General features: G+C 36.7%; 1 protein-coding gene across 4 annotated transcripts in view; it reads left to right on the top strand.

Moving 5' to 3' along the window:
* The window catches only part of LNX2 (ligand of numb-protein X 2), a 77867-nt gene extending 54255 nt beyond the window's left edge, over positions 1-23612 (top strand). For 3 of the 4 annotated variants that reach the window (XM_053563351.1, XM_053563353.1, XM_053563352.1), the window contains exons 5-10: positions 4085-4453; positions 8602-8742; positions 11390-11567; positions 15522-15753; positions 19216-19374; positions 21333-23612. In XM_053563351.1, the coding sequence (XP_053419326.1) occupies positions 4085-4453; positions 8602-8742; positions 11390-11567; positions 15522-15753; positions 19216-19374; positions 21333-21468 (1215 nt within the window). In that variant the 3' untranslated portion in view covers positions 21469-23612. Of the gene's footprint in view, positions 1-4084; positions 4454-8601; positions 8743-11389; positions 11568-15521; positions 15754-19215; positions 19375-21065; positions 21226-21332 lie in introns of all 4 variants that reach the window. The other variant, XM_053563354.1, reaches the window with a different exon arrangement.
* Positions 23613-23861: the final 249 nt, after the last annotated feature.

Genomic DNA, 23861 nt, shown 5'->3' with positions numbered 1-23861 from the left:
TCCCTGCCATCTCTTGAGTCTAGGCTTTCACTACTTCACATCTAATTTAGTAGAATAACCCAGCAAATATCCTTGACCCCATCTCTCCTCTTTCAAATCCCACATTATCACTAAGAGCTTAAAATGCCTGTAACGCTGCTTTCTTCGAAAAGATTCGACTAGGTGATCAAGCCCAGGTGGATTAATCTACTAGTTAGGGTCCTCTGTGCTCTCTTATACAGCTTGTCTTCTTAATCATAACTCTTTCTTTTATTGCATGCGAACTAGTTTGTTCATTTATTATGATGTTCCATGCACTGTACTAGTTTCTGGGATTATATTTAAGAGCAAAATACTGTTCTGTCCTTATAGAATATACAATCTAGTGGAAGAGCCAGACATAGTGATCTTCTTGCTTCCCTGAAAATAACTTAATTTCCCATGCCAACCTGTTCTCTTCTTGTGTTTCAGTTGTTCTTTACCTTTAAAGGTTTGTTCGGTCATTGTCACCCATACTGATCCCCCCGCTTTAATTATTATTAGCATTCATTGCTTTTCTCTTTATCATGTGCCACATAACCAAATACAATAAATTGTCTGAAATTTGGATGTAATATGATATTGGGAATTGCCATCTTCTTTATTAATACAAAACTTGGAACCTTTAGGATTTTTAGCTCTCGAAAGGCCATCTCCAGATTTGGGGGTTGACAGGAAGCTACAAGGGCAGCCAGGGTGACATTTCCTTTGGGTTTTCTTGGCTTTGGTTTCTACTGCCACTTGTCTGCTGTCTCTCATGCTGTATTAGTCACATTTTAACACCCAAGTCCCAAACCCCTTCTTCATTGTCTAGCATGGCTGAGAGAGAACTTTCAGTGTTTTACTAAATACTGAGAGAAAGTACACAAATACAGAACATGTAACTAATCCAACTTAGATAAAGCCGTGTTCCTGATCCTGTCAAGCTGTTTACTGTGTTCTAGCTGTCATTTTATGATAATAGAACTCCAGCTGCATAGGCTGGCACAACTTTAAGGACACCTTACCTGTACTGCTTACTTCTAGCTCTTGACCTGATTCTGTAGGGAATCCTACAGCTGGTTTTCCAGGTGCGCCTTCACAGACATCTTAACACCTTGACACCTTGACACCTTGGTGGTCAAGACCGGGAGAGGGGGAGAGGCAGATTCCTGCAACTTCCCTTCCTGCAGCCTACCAAGTATTCTTTCTGTCTCCCACAGCTGGCCTTTCTAGCTGTAAATGAAGTGTACCCTTCCTTTTGTGTTCTGTGTTCTGCTGCTGTCAATGTGCCAATATTGAGTGTTAAACCATTTTTATGTATTTCTTCTTCTTTTTCTAAACTTGAAAGGTAAAAACAAATGCTTTGTTTTTATTTTGTATTTCTTTAAATATAACTGAGTTTAGTTTTCAGCTTTTGCTCACTAATATATTTTATCAGTGGGCTCATTTCTATTTTGGAGAAGTGTTTAGTCGCACAAGTGAATCTTTTTACCTCAAATAAAATTATAATTATCTGAAGTTATGATCATATTTTTGGGAATTAAGCCAAAGTCATAAAATCTACATTGTAGAAATTCCAGTGTATTATTATTGTTTATGGAAGCTTATATACTGATACTCTAATAGTAGCAATCTTAAATCTGGTTTAATTATTCAAATTGATAAGGAAAGTCTGAGCACATAACCTGATTAATAAATTCACAAAGGGCCCTGGGCCCCCTCCTGTTGTGGTCCCTGACTTCTGGTTGGCTTTTAACTGGTATGTTGGAGCCAATAAGGAATGCCACACCCCTTCCCCAAATGTGGAGAAGGACTTCCAAAAGTAAACTTTTGCAGAGAGGCCTGCCTGTTTATTTCCAATTTTGTATAAGCTGGATAAATAATACAGTGAGGCACCTGGAAAATCCCTAAGAGGCAGTAAGATGGTTTGTTTGCATACCAGAAAGCTAGCCTATGCTTTTATTTAGCAAACCATATGCAATCTGGTAACAGTGTGTGGCTTTGGTTTTCCCACATTAAAAAGAGTACATCTATTTTTATACACACATTATTCTATTAAATAGCCTGTTTAAAAAGGAGAACCATACGCCCTCAGAAGCTTTTGCTACTCTTCAGTGATTCATATGCTGCCTTTTAAACAGCTGTTATAACTTACATCTATATCGTTATTAAAAGTAGCATAATATTTATAATATTAAGAGTAAGTATCTTCCATTTTATCAATAATCAACAATTTAGGTATTTTTAGTTTTGAAGGAAAAAATTAACGTGTTGATTTGTATTGGTAAAAGACATTTAGCTCAAGAAATGCAGTAGAGCCGAATATGATGATGCTATTTTTATAAAATCTAGAAACACTGTTTTATTTGGTCTCTTCTTCAAATTTCACTGGCAACTGTGCATTCATGGAGGAAAATTCTTTGTAGGCTGTTTCCCAACCTGCTTCATAAAGGTTGATATGAGCTTATATGCTTGCACTTGGCTGGAAAATATACTTATATTTCAGCCAGATATTCATAAAGTCATTGGTGATATATGTGATATGTCTGAATATAAAATGGAAAAATGTGAACCTAGAGGTAGGTAGCTTTTTAGCTGAATAGCCAGAAATGATGATTTTGATTAATGAATCTATGTTGGCCTAGTTTTTTAGAAGCTACCTTCTAAACAGAACTTTAGAAGTTCTTTATTTTTTGTTTATTTTTTGAGACTGAGTCTCACTGTGTTGCTCTCAGTAGAGTGCTGTAGCATGACAGCTCACAGCAACCTCCAACTCTTGGGCTTAAGCTATTCTTTTGTCTCAGCCTCCCAAGCTGAGACTACAGGCACCTGCCACAACAGCAGGCTTTTTTTGTTGTGGTTGTTGCAGTTGTCATTGTTGTTTAGCGGGCCTGGGCTGGGTTTGAACCCACCAGCCTCAGTGTATGTGGCCAGCACCCTAACCACTGAGCTATGTGTACTGAGCCTAGAGGTTCTTTCTTGACCATATATTTAACATTTTTATTGGGGACCTGGGTGATTGTCAAATGAATAGGTGTTTGAAACTTGGGAGATGTGCAGGTTTATGTGTGACATCTATGAATTTGTTGACTGAATTTTAAAAAATATAATAGGCTAACCTAAAATTAACAAAATTAAAATTAGTCATATTCAAAACTATCAATCCTAGATAAATAGGAAGGGGAAGGCCTTGCTTAACATGGATTCGTGTGAAAAAGATTTAGGGATTTAGATCACAAACTCCAAATCCAGAGCTTGTCGTGTAACAGATGTTCAAAGAATGTTTGTTTCATCTCAGACAGATTCAGAGAATTGTAATTATGATAAATGATAAGAATTATGCTTATCTCTTCTTGTAAGCTAAATGAATAATTAAAGCTGAGTATATTTTCTAAGTGATGTTACATTTCAAGGTTAAAAAAGTTTAGTAAATGTTATGTGATATATAACATTTATTAGATATATTATTCTAATATCCTATTATGTACTACTTATATGCTGAAAAATAAGAATGAAATTATAATTGTCTATTTTTCTTTAAAGTAAAAGTAACTCATCTGAAATAAGGTTGTATACCTAGAGTGTTTCTTAAAATAAAACTCAATTTTTTTTCTCTAGCTTTTCGTTTGGAAAAAGAAAATTTGTAATCCAATAGAATTTCATTCAATATCTGTTCTACTAGAACTAGTATTTCATTAGCACTTGCCATATCTTGTATTGTCTATTCATTTTCATACTGATCCCATGAAGTAGATAGTAAAAACATTTTGCAGATGAGGAAACACATTCAAACAAGTTGTATAATTTGCCTGAGGTTAGCAGTTAGTAAGTGACAGAACCAAGGAGTCTAACTCAAGACGGTCATTAAAGCTGGTGATCCTAACTACTGTTCTCCTCTTGATGCTAATCATTGTAAGTTCATTTTAGAAACTCTTTAGCATGGTTTTTTTGTTTTGTAAATCATGATTATATAGCCTTTTCACAATTTTATAATAGTTTCCTTTTTGGAAATGTTTTGTAAACATTTCTACAAATTGTAAAAATGAAGGATTGTCAGATTTTGGTCATAATTCCTTTCTTCTAGGTCAACAACTATGACATAAGCAATGTGTCCCATAACTATGCCAGAGCCGTCCTTTCCCAGCCCTGCAACATGCTGCATCTCACTGTGCTTCGAGAGAGGCGCTTTGGCAACCGAGCACACAACCATTCTGATGGTAACTCTCCGAGAGAAGAGATCTTCCATGTGGTTCTTCATAAGCGAGACTCTGGTGAACAGCTTGGCATTAAATTAGTCCGAAGGACAGATGAGCCAGGCGTTTTTATCCTTGACCTGTTAGAGGGAGGGCTGGCTGCACAGGACGGGAGGCTCAGCAGCAATGACCGAGTATTGGCCATCAACGGACACGACTTGAAGCACGGAACTCCTGAGCTCGCTGCTCAAATTATTCAGGTAATGCCTCTTGGCCTTCATTCCAAAGACATAGTGTTAATTACCACATGGCATTATTTGTTTTCATTGGTAAACAACATCAGAATTCAGGGAACATTACATTTTATCAGAAAATCAGGCATAGCTACCTAAATTCAGAATCTACACTAACATACTCTGTTGTAGAGAAAGTCTTTCCTAAAACCTATATCCCCATGAACTTTTTGGCTAGCAATTTATAGAACGTAAGCTCTACTGTTTCCTGTTTATTTGTCTTACTGTCTGGGTTCCACCTGTTCATGATATCTACCTTTAACAAGTGAGGCTCAGAGGAGCTGTGATTTCTAAGATTGTAACTTAGCCTGGTCTTAGGTCTCTATACTCACTATTAGGACCCACATAAGTAAAGGAAAAGTAATTTTTTATTAATACTAATTCTTATGTTTATAGTGCTTTTTTTTTTTTTTTTAAAGGAATCAGGGTATTTAGAACTTTATCCTTGCAGTATCCTTGTGAAGTAAGTAAGGGTAGTCATTATTAGAGAAAAAAACATGTTTTCATTAAGAGCGTGAAGACAATCAGTTGGAAAAGTCATTCAGAGAAGATGTACAAGTTCTTCACCATGCCATGGCATTTAATAATATCAGCATCTTCACCCGTGATAAGGGTGAAACAAAAAGGTGTTTTTCTTGAAGCACAACAGAACCCTATGAAAAAAGCCAAGCATTATCTAATAGAAAGAATACCAGGAATTAAAATCAGTTGATAGTCACTGAAAAATGTGTTTACAACACAGAACCAAATAATAATGAAAAAATCAAGATTATAAGAAAACTCAAGTCTCCACTCCTTTTACTGCGTTGACAGGAGATTTAGGTACCGGTCTCATTTCTTCTGTAGACTTGAAGTTTAAAGAAATTGGATGCTTTAACATTTCCTCAAATCAAATATAATGTGAGAACCTATACCTGTGGCTATTAGCCAGTTGCTACTCTACTGAAAAACAGTTCATCTTATAAGAGTGGAGATTGGGTGGGCCTGGTAGGGATGGGAGGAAGAAAAGACGAATGCTAATATAGTTACAGGATTTGTTTCAGTCAAGTGAATTTTATGAAGTGAGAAATCAAATAAATGTGATAGAAAGGAATAAATTGACAATATACTGGAGGTGCCAAAAACATATATACACATTTTAAGAGATCTTTTTGGAAGTAAAATTGATCATTCCCCAAAAGCGTGTGAATTGCAGGTAAAATGCATGTGCATAACATGTCTTGTGCACTTGACTAGTACCAGTACCTTTGATTCAACTTCAGAAAGTGATACACAGGTAAAATCTCTTAAAATGTGTATGTATGTTTTTGGTACCTTCTCTATATATATTTCAGGTAATGTTTAAATATTCTAATTCCTAAATAGTTGGTCATTGCTAAATTCCTAACCAAAATGTAAAAAATATAGATACACAGGTAGAAAATATATTTAAAATTTCCCACAATAATATTTGGATTTTTAGGGCGGTGCCTGTGGCTCAGTGGGTAGGGTGCCAGCCCCATATACTTGAGGGTGGCAGGTTCAAACCCAGCGCTGGCCAGCTAAAACAGCAATGAAAATTACAACAAAAAATAGCCAGGTGGTGTGGTGGCTGACTGTAGTCCCAGCTACTTGGGAGGCTGAGGCAAGACAATCACTTAAGCCCAAGATTTGGAGGTTGCTGTGAGCTGTGATGCCACAGCACTCAACCAAGGGCGAGAAAGTGAGACTTTGTCTCAAAAAAAAAAATTGGATTTTTATAAATAATTGTATCATATTTTTGCTTTAATTTTCCTCAGACTGTGGAAAACTGCTCAATTTAATAGCTTCTTTTGAAAAAAGTTGAAAGTAAAAAAAAAAAGAAAGAAAAAAGTTGAAAGTATTGTTTTTGGATTATAAAAATTAACATGTACTTCATGTCTAAAAATGAGAATATTAAAAAATGAAAATAAAGAAGGTAAAATCATATTCAATCTAAACACCCCAGGTTGTTAAAATTAATGTTTTAGAGAATATCATTCCAAACATTTTTATTATGTGTTTACATACAATACATAATTACATATTGATGCAAATACTTACATATCCACTCATCTTGTAAATTCTGAGTTTGTATCTTTTTATTTACATCAACAACATGTTGTGGATCTTCTTATGATAATGAGCTTAGACTCATGTCATAAGTTTTATTTAGTAGCTGTTTGATAGACATGAACCATAACTTATTTAATCATTCCCCTATTGACAGACTTTTATGTTTTATATTCAAGTTTAAGATGTTTTCTTAAACGTCTCTCCAAAAAGATCATATCAATTTATACTCTCAACAACAAGGCACACCACTCATGTATGATGATGAGTATTATCATTCAGGCATCTTGCATTTTTAAAATATTTATTTTGCTAAGTTTAGAACCTTGAGTGTTAGATGCACATAGTCTGTTTAAAATTTGCCTAAACCCAAATGTTGATCCACTATTTAAATTCTGAATGCCCATTTCATTACATCACAGAATTTAGTCATTCAAGCAGTCTTGAAAGACCAAGAGTTTGGTTCCATTAGTAGGTTTGTGTAAGTAGGAACATTCTAGGTAAATTCAATTATGGAGTATTTGGTGGTTCTAAAGTATTGAGCTGTTAATGAAAATGACTATACATTGAAATAAAATTCCAAAGGGAACCTCTCACCACTTTACACAGTACAGTCTAATAATCTGAAGTGTCAGAATTTTAAGTATTAGGGTTCTAAATTTTCTACCTTGGTATTTACCCATTAAATCAAGTCTCCAAACACTGCTTTGAAAATTCAGCTGAACATTAATTAAGGGTTGTTATTTCAGTTGTTTTGGTAAACTTGTCTGAAACTATTTCGTTTAATAAAGTACTTAAATAGCAAATTATTTTAATAGGGCATTAATCACTTATTTTCCAATGTAAGAATTGAAAATAAAGTTATTTCTTAATATTTTTACTATCACAGAAGAGGTCTCCATTTTCTACCACCACAACTTCTTTAAAGAAGGCTGTCATTTTCCCCCAGGAATAGCAGTGAAGTTGGAGATCATGGTTTTAACTTAGAGCCAGCATTAAGTACATCAGACCTGTGCTATAAAAGGAGAAATAAAATAACTTCTAAAAATATAGTAGATGTGACTCTATGTTTAAAATATGATACATAACAGGCCTTTAAATTTAAAATGGTAGTCATGAACCTCTAACAACTTAACACTTAAGCACTTAAGGGTGTGTATATGTGTGTGTGTATATGTATCTTTTATGCAGGATTTCTATAGTCATTCTTTTCAGAAGTGTTTAAACTGATACTTTATTTTGACTGTGACCTATGGCAACCAAAATAAAGCTATCCAGAGTTTCATTGATTATTACTTTCAAAGTAGCCACCATGGAATTTATTTCACCATGGATTTTTTTTTTTTTTTTGAGACAGAATTTCTAGCTGTCATTTTGGGCACATTGCCGTGGCATCACAGCTCACAGCAACCTGAAACTCTTGGACTTAAGCAATACTCTTGCCTCAGCCTCCGAGTAGCTGGGACTAGACACCCACCACAACACCTGGGCATTTTTTGGTTGCAGTTGTCATTGTTCTTTAGCAGGCCCAGGCTGGGCTCTAGCCTGCCAGCCTCAGTGTATGTGGCCAGCACCCTATTCACTGAGCTATGGGCACCAAGCCTTCACCATGGATTTTAATCAAGTTTTGAAACAGCTTTTACTTCTATTTTCTTTGTTTTCCTCACAATACCAAGGCCAGCCTTCAAGGAGCAAAGAAAGCATTTTAAGAGAAAAGTCACCAATCATAAGGAGATGAGAGCCCAGACAGTTTGACTACTTTGCCTTGGTTATTTTGGAGGTGGGGTTGCGGAAGGTATTCCCAAGATAGATAGATATATCTTTCTCTCTCTCTCTGCATGTGTGTATGTTTCAACCACAGACTTTTTAAAATATTAGCTAGAGAGATGAACTCATTCCTTCCTGCCACTAGGTACTTGCATTCACTGCCCAGATAAAGCCTTGGTGTGCTGATTGAGAAGTGTCTTGAAGATTACACTGCCTATAATCTTTAAAATGACAAACATCATTCACAACTGATGATGATGTATGTGTGTTCACTCCAGGCCAGTGGAGAAAGGGTGAATTTAACAATTGCCAGACCAGGGAAACCCCAGCCTGGTAACACCATCCGAGAAGGAGGCACTCAGAGCAGCAGCCAGCACCAGGCACAGCCTCTGTATCACAGCAGACCAAGCGCACACAAGGTGAGGGATTTTTTTCTTCTCTAAATTTATGCCACTCTCAAAGGATCATTGTTACAAGCTGATAAGATCTAATTGAAGGCTTTTCGCATATAACCTCAAATAGTTTTTAAAAGGATTTAAATGAAAGGTGTTATTCTGTTTGAAAAGGTGAACGTAGACGCTTGGGATGTGAAATGTATGTTCTGCTACCTTGGAGACTGACTGCATGTCTCAGTTCCTCAGCCACTAGAGATAATTTCTTGCCAGGGAAGGTTCCTTTGCCAGATGATTGACGAGAAGTATGTGATCTTCTAGAAAAATCTTCTATTTGTTTAATTCCTGCTTGACAGTAGAATTGGATTGCTTATTTAAATGTAAGAGTTGGTTCTATGATTAAAAAAGCATAATGAAGGCAAGATCCACAAGTCTATACTTAGAAATTAGGCACATCGCCTACAAAAACAGAATTAGATATGTGAATATTAAACATGAATCATGCATTTTAATAGGTACATGTATGGCTTCTTTCTTTTTATGTTATATCTTAAAGGAATATTACTCTACATCATTTAAAATTACCATATGTTGAGCTTTGTTACCGTTTCTTCAGAATCCATATTTTACTGGCTTTATAATACATTCCAAATTCATTTATCTATGCTGAGAATGTTGATACTGTCTCAGTTTCATTCCAAAAATCAAAGAAAGATGGTACTTTAGAATTTTTGGTATTATTTACTTCATTTGTTCCTTCATTTGAACTCATTTTCTAGTAGGCCAAGAATTTTAAAATGATGATATGCTGCTTACCCAATTATGTGAAAATATAAACTAAATGTGAGTTTTCAAAATAATTCTCCTTAAGTAAAGTTAAATTGATTTACTAAACAAAAACTTACTTATTGGTTTGCTTAAAAACCACAGGACTTTTCTTATATGCTAAAGTAGACTTTTAATGTTAATACAACATTTGAGAAAGTAATTACCTTTGGAATCTATCCCTAGCACCCTAAGATTACATAGCTTAAAGATAGTATTTTTGGCCCATCAGACAATCAGGTATATCTGGTTTTCTGAGTTTAAGTGCTATGCACTGGTCTTTGGTTTAGTTAATACTTTAAAGAAATTGCAATCTCACACTTTGTTCTCATTTATGGACAAACCCCAAAATATATGAAGGAAACCTGTAATTTGGCCTTTATAGTGATAACTATGAAAAAAGGAGTAGGAATTTTGAATACAAGTTGTTTAATACAGCTAATCTTTGCTTTAAAAGATACACGCAAAGAATTATAAGGCAAAGTTTCATAATTGAAGCTTATATGTTATTGAATCTTACTGTTATTTGAGATATGGGTATCTTGGACAACACTCAGGATTGTAAGAGTTTAGGCCATGTGTGGTGGCTCACACTTGTAATCCTAGCACTCTCGGAGGCCAAGGCCAGAGGATCATTTGAACTCAGGAGTTGGTGACCAGACTAAGCAAGAGTGAAACCCTGTCTTTACAAAAAAGAAAAGAAATTAGCTAGGCATCCAGACAGGCATGTGATGTTTCAGCTATTTGAGAGGCTGAGGCAGGAGGATTGCTTGAACCCAGGAATTTGAGGTTGCTTTGTTCATTACAAAATTTTACAAAATGTTCTCAATCTGTTGGCTACCTCTTTGTAAAATTTTATAATGAATATTTTGTAAAGAAAGGTACATTTAACTACAATTTCCCATTTTACCTACGTACGATGACTTTATGGGCAACCTTTGGGACACCTGTATACATGTATAACATACATACTTTTAACACACTTAAGTTGAAATCCCAGTATAGTCACCTATAGTTCCATGATTTGGGGCAAGTTACGTGACCTCCCTAAGCTTGTTTCCTCGCCTGAAAATGAGGCCAGTAACAGCATTTACTTTCAAGACTACTGTGAAGATTAAACGAAGCGATTCATGTGGTAATAGCTTGCATACACTAAGCCCTCATGTGTTAATTATTAATATTAATATTGTGTGTATGCCTTGTTTTTTACTGAGTTCCAAGTTTTAAAAGTAGTTTTAAATTCTTTGTTTTACTTCTAAGAGTGTCTCAATAACAAATAGCAGTAACAATGTCAGTAAAAATAGCTTCTTCCTGAGAATATTAGTTTGTCAAAAATTTATTTCCCTGTTATTAGCTTTTCAATAAATTCAGTTATTTTAGGTTTTCCTAAAGGTTTTAAAGGTAAATTTGTAGGCAGTTGGCAAAATCCACACTTTACTTTTCTACTACTACTCTGTTAATTTTTCTTTCAAAGAATTGGGGAGAAAGGTGCAAGTAGATTAATTGACTTTTCTTTAGAATCTTTAAACTTGAAAGCACTATTTTCTTTTATACTACTGGACATATCTTAGAGCTCAAGATAATCATGCAAATATGTGCTTATTTTACCTTGGCTACTATATGTCAGAAGTGCTGAGCTTTTTCACTTACATAAACAGTCATATGAAAATAATACAGTCCATAATTTGACACTGTGCCACAGTATATTTGTTAAGAACTATGTATTACTGTCAGATATTAGTGAGGGATAAGTCACTTTATAAGTGCCACATAAGGTACTGTCTTAAACTGTCTTTACTTTGGCTGTCTATCATTCATTACCCGATCATGTTTTCCTTTTATGGATTAGGATCTTACTCAGTGTGTTATATGCCAAGAAAAACACATCACTGTAAAGAAAGAACCACATGAGTCCCTTGGAATGACTGTTGCTGGGGGCAGAGGAAGTAAGAGTGGTGAATTGCCCATCTTTGTGACCAGCGTGCCACCCCATGGCTGCCTTGCACGAGATGGCAGAATCAAGAGAGGTAAGATAGGATCTTGAACCGTTTCACCGTATCTTCTTTCTGAAATAAACTGACATTTTTAAAACTAAAGAGTATCTACTAAGTATTTATTAATCTATTAAACATGAGTTTTTTAGTTCTTTAAACTGTCTCTTACATATGAAAGCATAAAGCCTTTCATTAACTTTAGGAAAATGCCCAATTTATTTATTTTAGAGGCAGTGTCACTCTGTTGCCCTGAGTAGAGTGCCATGGCATCATAACTCACAGCAAACTCAAACTCTTGGGCCCAACCAATCCTCTTGCCTCTGCCTCCCAAGTAGCTGGGACTACTAGCACCTGCCACAGCGCCCACCTATTTTTTTTTTTCCTTTTTTGTTTTTAGAGATGGGATCTCACTTTTGCTCAGGCTGTTCTCAAACTCCATCTCCCCTCCTCAGCCTCCCAAAGTGCTAGGATTATAGGCATGAGCCACTGTGCTGGACCCCAAAATGCCCAGTTTAAAGGAAAACTTTTAAACCTTGATAATGGGCCAGGCACGGTGGCTTATGCCTATAATCCTAGCACTCTGGAAGTCCGAGGTGGGTGGATTCCCTTAACTCAAGAGTTTGAGACTACCCTGAGCAAGAACGAGACCCCATCTCCACTAAAAATAGAAAAACTAGCCAGGCACTGTGGCGGGTGCCTATAGTTCTAGCTGTTGGGGAGGCTGAAGCAGGAAGATTGCTTGAGCCCAGGTGTTTGAACTTGTTGTAAGCTAGGATGCTAAGGCACAGAGTGAGACTCTATCTATAATTAAATAAATAAACCAACCAACCTTGATAATGGTTCCAGAATTTGCTAGTGGTTACTCACACTGTTGGATTATTTTATCTTGGGAAAGATCCTCTACAAGATTTATGCTTCTAGCATTATGACAGACTTAGGTACTCTGAAGAGCCATCCTACTAAAATATAAAAATTGCTTATAATAAAGTGACTTTGTGGAAAGGGGCTTAGAAAGGAGGTGAGGCAGAGGACAAACTTACTTTTAGGAATTAACTCATATGCCATTTCACATTCCCTATCAATGCTATATAATGCACAAAGGTGAGGATATAATTAGCCACTACTACCATGATAAAAATAACGGTATCCACTGACTTAGTTTGTTCATAAGGAAAGAAAAGTAAGTCTTGAAAGTTATTTTTCCAAGAATGAAGTTGAACCCCTACCTCACACCATATATACAACTCATAATGGATTCAAGGTCTAAATCTAAATGCCAAAAATCTTAGAAGAAAACACAAGCGTAAATCCTCATGATCTTGGATCAGGCAGTGATTTCTTACGACTCTAAAAACACAAGCAACACAAGAAAAAAAAATAGATAAGGTAGACTTAAATATTTAGAATAACTCTAAAAACACAAGCAACAAAAGAAAAAAAAGTAGATAAGCTGGACTGCAAATGACACCACCAAGAAAGTAAAAAGATAACCTACAGAATGGGAAGAAAAAAAAAAAATATATATATATATATATGAATAGACCTTTCTCTAAGAAGATAAGCAAATAGTAGTAGCTCTGCCCTCTCTGGTGACCTTTTCAGTTCATTGGCTGTAGGGTCTAGTGCATCCTGAGCAGTTGGTCCTGCGCCAAGATGCTTCAAAGTATTTAGTTAAAAATGTCTGGCTCCAGCGGCAACCGTAGCTCGTGGGTAGGGCCCCGGCCACATAACACCGAGGCTGGCGACTTCGAACCTGGCCTGGGGCAGCTAAAACAATGACAGCTGCAACAACAACAACAACAACAAAATAGCCAGGCGTTGTGGTGGGCACCTATACTTCCAGCTACTTGGGAGGCTGAGGCAAGGGAATCGCTTAAGGCCAAGAGTTTGAGGTTGCTGTGAGCTGTGACGCTACGGCACTCTACTGAGGGTCACAGCTTGAGACTATCTTCAAAAAAAAAAATGTCTAGCTCCCCTTGAAGCCCTACTATACTCAAGTTTGCCAGATTTGGGTAAGGTTAATGAGTGTCATCAGGAGTGCTGATTGAAAGAAGCAAAGCTTTGAAAGCTCTTTTGTTTGCTCATGGTCATCACTATCCAGCTGTGCTTGGAATACATATGAGATGACACATCAGTCTGCCTGGGAGCATAAGCGGGTTGGGTTAGATGGGCACGTAGGACATCACTGTATACTTATAGGTATGATTTACATCATGGCATGAATAAATGTATCTGTGAGATGCACCACCCACCCGAGATTGCTTTGAATGTGCCCCCTCTCAGCTCCTCCTGTGTGCTCTGGGTATATCATTTATAATACAACAGATGCAGTCGGGGTCTCACTGAGCCATCAATGTTTATGAAATCCAGGGAACTGAAGTGTCTTTGTTGTCATAGCAGTTGGTGATCAGGATCTAGATACTTACTTGGATTCTACTGCTCCAAGTTTGTTAAACATGGCAAAAAACAGCCAGTAAGCAATGTAAAGATGTTAAAAACCACAGTGAGATACTACTTCATACCCATTCAGATGACCGGAATAAAAGAGAGAGACAGTAATAAACATTAGGCAAAGATGTGGAGAAATTGAAACCCTTGTACATTGCTGGTAGGAATATAAAATGGTAAAACCTGGAAAATAGTTTGCCAGTTTCTTGAAGAGTTGATATGATCCAACAGTTCCTCTTCTAGAGAAATGAAAACATCTTTTCTTACGAAAACTTGTATGCCAGTATTAGCAGCAGTGTTAGTCTCAAAAGCCAAAAAGTGGAAAAAACTCAAATATACGTCAACTGATGAATAGATCAACAACAGAATGTGGTTTGTAGATACAGTACTGTGTTCTTTGGCCCTAAAAAGGAATGATGTCCTGACACAAGCTGCAATGTGAATGAACCTTGAAAATGTGCTGTTGAAGGAAAGAAGCTAGACACAAAAGGCCGTGTCTGAGTCCATGGATATGAAATATCAAAATAGCTAAATCTGTGGAGACAGAAAGTGGCAGCTTGGAATTGGGGAAGGGTACAGGGCTTCTGGAGGAATGATAAAAATGTTTTAAAAATTGTTGCGGTGATGGTTATGCAACTCTATACGAAAAACCTTAAAATTGTATGCTTTAAATGGGGTTGGTTAAATGATACATTAATTATGTCTGAGTAAAACTATTAGGAAAAAATTGTATGTCTAATCATCATTTGGAGATCAATTTTATTTCCTTCTTGTTATTTGATTATGTTTTTAAGTTTTCTACAATGAGAATGTTTTTGTTTCAGTAATCTTAAAAGTAGGTGATAAAGTGGTAGAGGGGGATTTTTTGTAGACTTTGTCACAAAAATGTCTGCTTCCAACAAAACTAATCCTTTCCTTCCTGGCCTTTTATACGGGTTATCCATAAAGTCATTGCACGTGAATTTTGTGGACACCCTGTGTAGTCCCTGTTGCCCAGTCTTGTTATGTCTACTCGACAGAGCAATGCAGCTTTTCTTCCTCAGGCAAGAGAAGACGTTCAAATCACAAGTTTCATTTCTTTGTGTAAGCTGATAGCTTTGCCCAGTAACCTATGCAGGGCTGTCTTTATGTACAGAATGCATTAGAAATTATTTTCTAAGAGCAAATAATTTTTGAATTAGAAGGAACTATAGAAATCTCTGAAGCTCAAAGAAGAGGAATGAGCCTGCCCAGGGCCTGTACACAGCTGACCTGGGACTAATGATTTGCCCTTCCAGTTGTATCGAGGTGCCTCAAGCTACATTTTCTTATGAATCCTCACATTATTTTAAGTTTTTGAATTATTTCAGAAAGTTTTCTGAGTATTGGATTTTTCTTCCGTGTTATAAAAATTACAAAGAAATAAAAAATGCTCTTTGGCTTTATCTCATCTGAGTTATTGGAGCTGTCCTTTGTTAATTAGTACACAAACAACAGGATTTGGGGGGAAAAGATCACGTGGTAGCTCAGCTCATTTTTCTTCTCTCTTCACTTGAACAGGTGATGTGTTGCTGAATATCAACGGCATCGATCTGACCAATTTAAGCCACAGTGAGGCTGTGGCTGTGCTGAAAGCCAGTGCTGCCTCCCCTGCTGTCGCCCTGAAAGCGCTTGAGGTCCAGATTGTTGAGGAGGTAACTCAGACCACAGAAGAACAGCCAAGCACTTTCAGCGAAAACGAATATGATGCTAGTTGGTCCCCATCATGGGTCATGTGGCTTGGGCTTCCAAGGTACTGACAGCATTTTTGTTGTTTTATGGACTAGTCATATGTGCAGGCTTTATCAATGTCTAACACACTAGGAGAAAATAGGCTTTAATTAAATAAAAGTAGCAACATCAAATCAAATGACAAGTGTAAGTGATAATTTTTCTTAGAGTATTACATTTTAAAGGGTAGATTTTATAAAGACTTATGTCTGTTTATAAAAACAAAATAGGTCTGTCCCTTCCTATTAAGGGTCATAAGTTGGGCCAGCCATGAGATTAGGTTATTTCAGTCTCTTTCAGGACAACTGTCATTTACCAACATTGGTTCTGATACATGCTTAGACTTCCAGCATTTTTCACTAGATAAAACAAGCTAATCCTGGAGTGCCTTGCTCCATCCCAGAAGCCTTTCTAAAGGCCTTTTTAACTCTCCCTAAAACGGTAGAATTTTAAACCCAGCTTTGATTGGACACCAGAGTCTTTAAGCCAAACCATTGGTGTTCAAGTATAGCCATTCCCCTTTATAAAGAGTTTGTTGCTTCATAACTGTGTGACCAGCCAAGACATTCCATGGTTGGTTAGTATCAGGGTCGCAGAAGTGTGTGGAACTTCTGTGCCATTCCAGGGCTCATTCCTTTCTGCAGTCAAGTGGTTGTTGTGTTGTTTGATATTGACATAGGAAGAATGTACATTGCTCTCATTATTTGTTTCCATATCAGTTTAGATTCTTACTGTATATAAGAACCCTAAAATTAAACTTCAATGAAACATTTTGACTCTTAACCAAGTATGAAAATCACTGATTCTTTAAAATACACAATATGAATGTGCTAGTTTCTGAGCCATGACTCATGTGGAGTAAGTTTGTAATATGTAGTAACAACTAGCCTTATGTATAGTGCTTTATGGTTTCTAAAGTACCTTCACTTAAGGAATAACCAAAAAAGTAAGGATATTATTGGATTTCATTTGTTGATAACCTAACTTGCTGACTTGTTCTCTTGGTTGTGGAAAAAAAAGAAGACCTAAAACAATAATACTATTAGAATCATGTCTTGCAGACCTATTAGGGACTTTATGGAGAGAAAATTTTTTTTACGATAAAGATGATTTAGGTATTTGATACATGTTTATTTCATACGCCAAAACTGATTAATTTTTCCCATCAAAAAAGTAAACATAGACTTGAGTGTTTAACTCCTACAGAACTGCTACTTAAATTGTGAGATTTCAGTCATCATAAGGAACCTCCTTTATCTTCTTCAGTGTTCAGTTGAAACTCAGACCGGTCAGTTTAAACCTAGAATGGCAGAAAGCCCCTTCCTGTGTAGTGGATGAGAAGTGGTCTGCTGGTGCAGTGGCTGGGCAGCAAATGCAGACGCCAGAGCTTATTCACGTCTCTGCTGATGGGACAGGCAGAGAGCATCTGTGTCCTGCAGAAAGGCTTGCCCCCAGTGCTTCCTTTAATCCGTTATGCCAGTCTAGTGTTGGCACACATTCACCTCTATGTTCAGAGCATTTTCTGATGTACCAGGTAAAGTAACAAAGGTTTTGGATGAGAAATATACAGTATAGTAAAATCTATTTAGAGGCCACCTGTGTTGAAAAAATACCTGTCATGGCTGGGTGGCCGGGGCTCAGTTAGGGTGCTAGCCACATGCTCCAGAGCTGGTGGGTTCAAACCCGGCCCAGCTCTGCTAAACAAAAACAAAAAATAGCCGGGAGTTGTGGCAGGTGCCTATAGTCCCAGCTACTAGGGAGGCTGAGGCAAGAGAATCATGTGAGCCCAAGAGTTTAAGGTTGCTGTGAGCTGTGATGCCACAGCACTATTACCCAGGGTGACAAAGTAAGACTATCTCAAAGAGAGAAAAAAAATACCTGTCAGTAAAAGGCTGCTTTTCCTAAATTCTGTGGATTTATGGAGGTCTCTGTTGAACGCAAACTTCAGCAGCCAAGTGTCCTCCTCTAAGGGTGCAGGTGGCCCCTAAAAGCAGATTTCACACCGCATAGGATAGCACCTCTGCTTCTCCTGAACAGGAAGATCCTTCCACTGCAGTTCACTGGGAGTGTACCAGCGAACTGTTCGTTTGGTTGTTTGCTTCAGAAGATGCAGAATTATGAAAATAACCTACACTGTTGCTAAAAATTCAGACCAATACACGGGCCCTTGTGCCATCTCCAAAGTCTGTCTAAAAGCCCTTACTTTTCAGTGAGTTAAGAAACTAGATGAGATGAGATGTTCTTCCATATTGTATATTGCTTTACAGAATTGGCTTTATTAAGAAATCTTTATGGGTGGCGCCTGTGGCTCAGTGAGCAGGGCGCCGGCCCCATATGCCGAGGGTGGCGGGTTCAAACCCAGCCCCTGCCAAACTGCAACAAAAAAATAGCCGGGCGTTGTGGCGGGCGCCTGTAGTCCCAGCTGCTCGGGAGGCTGAGGCAGGAGAATCGCGTAAGCCCAAGAGTTAGAGGTTGCTGTGAGCTGTGTGACGCCATGGCACTCTACCCCAGGGCGGTACAGTGAGACTCTGTCTCTACAAAAAAAAAAAAAAAAGAAATCTTTATGGATTAAAAACAGGAAATCTTGCCTTAGATGCCTATCAATCCAGTTTCACCTAAAAATGAAAGCTATTTTCTTTATTCAAAGAGATATTTTTTCTTTATCACTTAGGGGTTTTTTTGTCTGTTTTTGTCTTGTTTTGTTACATCTTTATCATTTCTTGTTCCCAAATCCATAAAGCTATGGAAATGTAAGTAGACTTTTTTTCTGTCTCCCTGGCAGTAGCTTTTTAACTATAACTAATTGATATTGATGATACAGAAAGGAAAAGGGAAAAAAAAACTTACTTTTGCTGTTTTCTAGATTGATTTTCCCATTTTTGCTATTAGACTCTTTCTTAAAATGAAAGCATTCTAAGTGCAGGAGGAAAGTACAACAAATAACTGCTCATGGAGATTAAAAGTAGGACCCCCCTCCCCCCAGTATGCCTTCAGAAAAGAGGGGTGATTATCTGTTTTATTTTTGGAAGCTACACTCTGGTTCTTCTTTCATTTGAGCTCTAGTTCAGTAGTACTAGAGCTTATTAGATCAGCTTATTAGCTTATTATGATTATTAGAATTGAGGACTTTGTTGACAGTGCAGAGTGCAAATATAGGCACATAACCTTTTTGTACAGATCTCTGAGATGCGATTTATAACCAAGTTTTATGTAAACTCTGCATACATACATGTATGTATGTATATATGTCTTCTCTTGGGAAGAGACGACTGAAAAAAGTTGGAGAAATTCAAGTCTACCTAAGACTGCATCTGTGCTAAAAAAAATGGGTCGTTGTCAAAGTAAGATATTCGGAAGGAAATAAAGTAGCCATTTTTCTTTTTTCTAAGAGTGATAAAAGTATAACATACAGGGTTATAGCAAAGCTGAGCTGGCTATGAAAGCCTCCACATTAATTTTTTCTTTATTTTTGTGTTTATTATAGTGCCCTTCATAGCTGCCATGATATAGTTTTACGAAGAAGCTACTTGGGAAGTTGGGGCTTTAGTATTGTTGGTGGATATGAAGAGAACCATACCAATCAGCCTTTCTTCATTAAAACTATTGTCTTGGGAACTCCTGCTTATTATGATGGAAGATTAAAGTAAGTTGTTCTAATTGATTATATGATTCATACTTATTATGCTGGACATGATTTAGACCAGAGGTCAGCACCACATACAGCCCTCTGTTTTTGAAAATAAAGTTTTATGGCAACACAGCCAAGCTCATTTGTTTATATACCGTCTATGTCTGCTTCCACTTTACAGCAGCAGAGTTGAGTCCTCATGATAAAGACTCTATGGTTTTTAAGCCTAAAATATTTACCATCCATCTGACTCTTTACAGAAAGGATTTGCAATCCCTGATCTAAAGAGTTACCTTTACTATCTTGTCACTTATATTTCTATTTTATTAATCTAATGACAGCAATTAAAACTGAGTCATTTGATTGAACACATTGTGAAGTGGCAATGAGCTCTGAGCTAGTTTCCCACACAACTGATGCAGATCCAGTCCTGTCTTTAGATGACTCTGCTTAATTTTTCTCCATAGCACTTACATCTCCCTGACATTGTATTTATGCAAGCTCCATGAGGGAGGGATCTTGTTGCATTTATTGTTAATCCCTAGCAGTCATAGCAGTGGCTCATATATAATAAGATCTCAATAAATATTTGATAAATGGATGTGTGATAGCTTGCAGCATGCCAGGCGCAGTGCTAAGTGCTGTGCATGCATTATTTAAACTTAACAGCCTTATGAGGTAAGTGTCATCATTATTCTTGTTTTACAAACAAGATAGCTGAGGCTTGGGAAAGTTAAGAAACTTGCCCAGGATGAAATAGCTGAGTGTGGTTGACTGGCATTTAAACCCAGGACTGTCTGATTCCAGAGCCCTGGTGTATATCCCCTCTGCTGCTGATTGCCACCACTGGGCAGAACTCGCTCAGCCAGTGTGCAGCCTCTTTTCTTTTTCAAAGCTTAGGCACTGAGAAGAAGAAAAGGTGTTATGTCAAGAGATTATTGTCACAAAGAAGATGGTTGATTCCAAGTTCTTAATGCCTGGTTTATGATAAGAGAACCAGTTCTTTTTTTTTTTTTGGTTTTTGGCCGGGGCTGGGTTTGAACCCGCCACCTCCGGCATATGGGACCGGCGCCCTACTCCTTGAGCCACAGGCGCCACCCAGAGAACCAGTTCTTAAAAAGTAAATGTTGACATGCTAGGTAGAATGCTGAGCAAATGGAGAGTTCGCCCTGTTTGCAAAAAGAAAGTGACATCCAAATAATGTTGTGAGAAAGTGATCAAGAGTGGTATGCTCCAGATCAGTTAGATTGATTAAGATTTTTTAAAAGTTATGTTAGGAAGAAGGAATAGGGGGAAATTAATTCCTTGTTCTCTTAGCTGAGTTACTCAACTAGTCTCGGTGTCAATTAGTCTATGATTATATTTTATCTTCTGCCAAAAAGAAATTGAAATCATAATAAAATAGCATATGATTTTTGATATGAACTGAAGACCAAAAATCATAACGATAATTATAATCACAAAGATAGAAAGGGACTCGGATTCATTGTCTTGTGATAATTCTGCTAGAAGGATAGTGAGTGTGTCTCAATAACTGAAAGAAGAGGAAGGATCTTTCATTATATTTATATATAATTCAACCCTCAGATGTATGTGCTTTAAGAATGACTGGAGAAATAACAATCAGATAGTAACCAACCTCCTCCAAATGCATTTTTTTAAAACAGAGGAAATTTACTTTTCTAATTATATTTTGTTTAAATTAGTATGAAAATTACTTTGCTTGTTCTTGAAATTCACCTACTGGTTATTGGAGTTATTGACAGAAGGATGTCCTTGATTGGCAAGGGAAAGCCAGAAAAAGCTAAAAACTATCCCAGATGATTCTCAAAGTAGACAGTACACCCTAATCTTGACAGTTAATTGGTAAGTGCAATTGTAACTTTCACAACAAGCAGTCTTAGTTGGGGTAATGTTTTTAATACTATGACAATAGTAACATTCTGCTTCTGTCCCTGTTTGTCTTTGTCCAGATGCGGAGACATGATCGTGGCTGTAAATGGCCTGTCGACTGTGGGCATGAGCCATTCTGCATTAGTTCCCATGCTGAAGGAGCAGAGGAACAAAGTCACTTTGACAGTGATTTGTTGGCCTGGAAGCCTTGTATAGATTTTTCAAATTGGTTTTGAGTCTTGCGTCTTCCTTTTTTAGGTTTTTGAAAGAAAACCCTTTTATTTCATTGTATTTCTGGTTGTTAGGAACTATTACTGATACAGCTGGTATATACAGGGCCAAAACCCACTGAGATTATCCATATGTGTCTATTTAAATGGTTTCCTAAATTTAGTTACATTTCTTTGGCCTTGGAAACTAACCCTTGTGAGTTTATATTTTCAGAATTCAGACTCACAGTTGTCAAAATATTGCCTGCAGTGATGAACAAAGTACATCCAGGCTATATGACCCAGCCAGCTAAAGTGAAGAACTTCTGGGGGTCTTTGTTTTCAATAACTGAATCACAGGATGTTATACAACTCCCAAAATGGGTGCCAGTGAAGCCAACAGTGGCAGCATGTACTGCCACTGTTGGACCAATGCCATGAATGGATACGTTTTAAATTTGGGTAGTAAGTGTTCCCCATTTTTTATCGGTGCCAACATTTCAAAACTTAATAGTGCTTATAAAGTGATTTTCTGGTTTATGTTATTTATACTGTAACCTCTCAATACTAATAGAAGATGAAGAAAATAAGTCTGAAACCAATAAAGAGATATTTTTTAAAAATAATGTACTATTATTAGAATAGTAGAGAATAAAAGATAATGTTACCCAGTGACAAAGGAATTTGAATAGTAATTATAGTTTAGTGCTAGAGATGGTAAAAGCTGCATTTACTTGAACAGTTGAAAAGCATTAAAGATCCATCTCCAAAGGAATGTTTTGTTACATAGGAAAATGTTGAAGGCATTTTTGCAAAAAATCATTTTTAGAGTTTCTATTACACTTGTCAGCAATCTTGGCTGGAAATGTTTTTTTGTGATTTATGCAATTAAACTAGATGATAAAGATAAAACCATATTGCTGTCAAACACATATATTATCACAGCTAAGTAGGAAAGGGGAGACCTTTTTATTTTATTCATATAGGAGTCTTTCTTGAGTATTTTAGAAACCCTTGTTTTTACCATTATTTCTTAAGAACTTAATTGTTTCAAGTAAGAGTTGAAAAGTTCTGTTTTTTTAATCTGAAATATAGTAGGTTTTAGATATTGATATGTTTTAATCAGCTCTTGGTCACTAGGTTATTTCATATTATTTGAAATGTTTTTGAAAACTATGACTAGCCCATTTTGTTTGTCCTTTATTCAACACAGTTATCCTTTGGAGAACACTTAAGTGAATAAGAGAAAAATGTCTTTACCTTATTAATATTATGCATACTTGAAAAAAAGTTTCATTTAGAAACCTAGTTCAGAATCTGAGCTAATTTACAAGTGACCTCTATAATAAATGGTAGTGATAATCAGAATGTATTTCAAAATACTACAGTACGATATATTATGGAGCATGACCACTTTATTTTCAAGCTTGGCAGTTGCATTGCGGAGTTTATTATATCTGTAGCATGTCACTCATGACTTTAGTTAGTTTTGTAATGAGTTTTTAAAAATGTATCTCTTTGAAATAACTAAGATATGGCAACAGTAATTGCTACTGATTGTTCGACCCCTTAGCTACACTGTATGGTCAACATATAACCAAGATACAGTGGAATGCCCCATACAGTATATTACTGTTTATGTGATGATTGGCTTTGGAAGCAATTTAATATTGAACTGCTTTGATATTCTAGTTGACATAGAACGAATTTTTTTCCTGCTCCCCACATAAAATTTTGTAACCAACTTTGCTATTTTTTTAAAATTTGTAAGAAAGTGTCATTTCTTGGGGAGAGTAGCCATCCATCAGCAAACATCCTAATTGCTACTTTACTGAATCTGGTGGTATAATGACTATTTTGAAAGAAGACTTTTTTCAATATTATTTTTATCATGGAAATCTTGGAATTGGCTTAAGCTATAGCTTTTATGACAAAAGACTATCATTTTTGGTCAGAATGATATTTGGTGATGGAAACTTATTCATAATTTATTGTTACTGTAGAACTATTGGGACTTTCTCATTTTTAGCTCTGATAGTTAAATATTTTGATTTGTTCTGTGCCTTCAGTTTAAATTATTTCAGGATTTTCCAGATGTATTTAAATAATGGTGTGATAATCATTCAGGATGGAAATAAAAGTCATCCTTTCCATTATAACAACATTGTCTCCTTTCTTGAGCAGCAGATGTTGACTCAGTCTGTTCCTTATGTTTGTTGGTGGCACCACTGTTCTTATAGTAAGCCAAACTTAAAACCTCAGGATCACAAGTGCACCTTCCCGTTCTCATCCCTGTAGGCAGAACACATAATCTATACTTACCCTTGGGATGTTCACCTGTGCGTACCTCTAGACCTGCATTGTCCAATGTGTGTGGCTGTTGAGTACCTGAAATGTGGC

The sequence above is a fragment of the Nycticebus coucang genome, chromosome 15, assembly GCF_027406575.1.
Source record: "Nycticebus coucang isolate mNycCou1 chromosome 15, mNycCou1.pri, whole genome shotgun sequence".
NCBI lineage: Eukaryota > Metazoa > Chordata > Mammalia > Primates > Lorisidae > Nycticebus > Nycticebus coucang.
The sequence above is the reverse complement of the archived record's forward strand: the minus strand, read 5'-3'. Positions and strand labels throughout refer to the sequence as shown.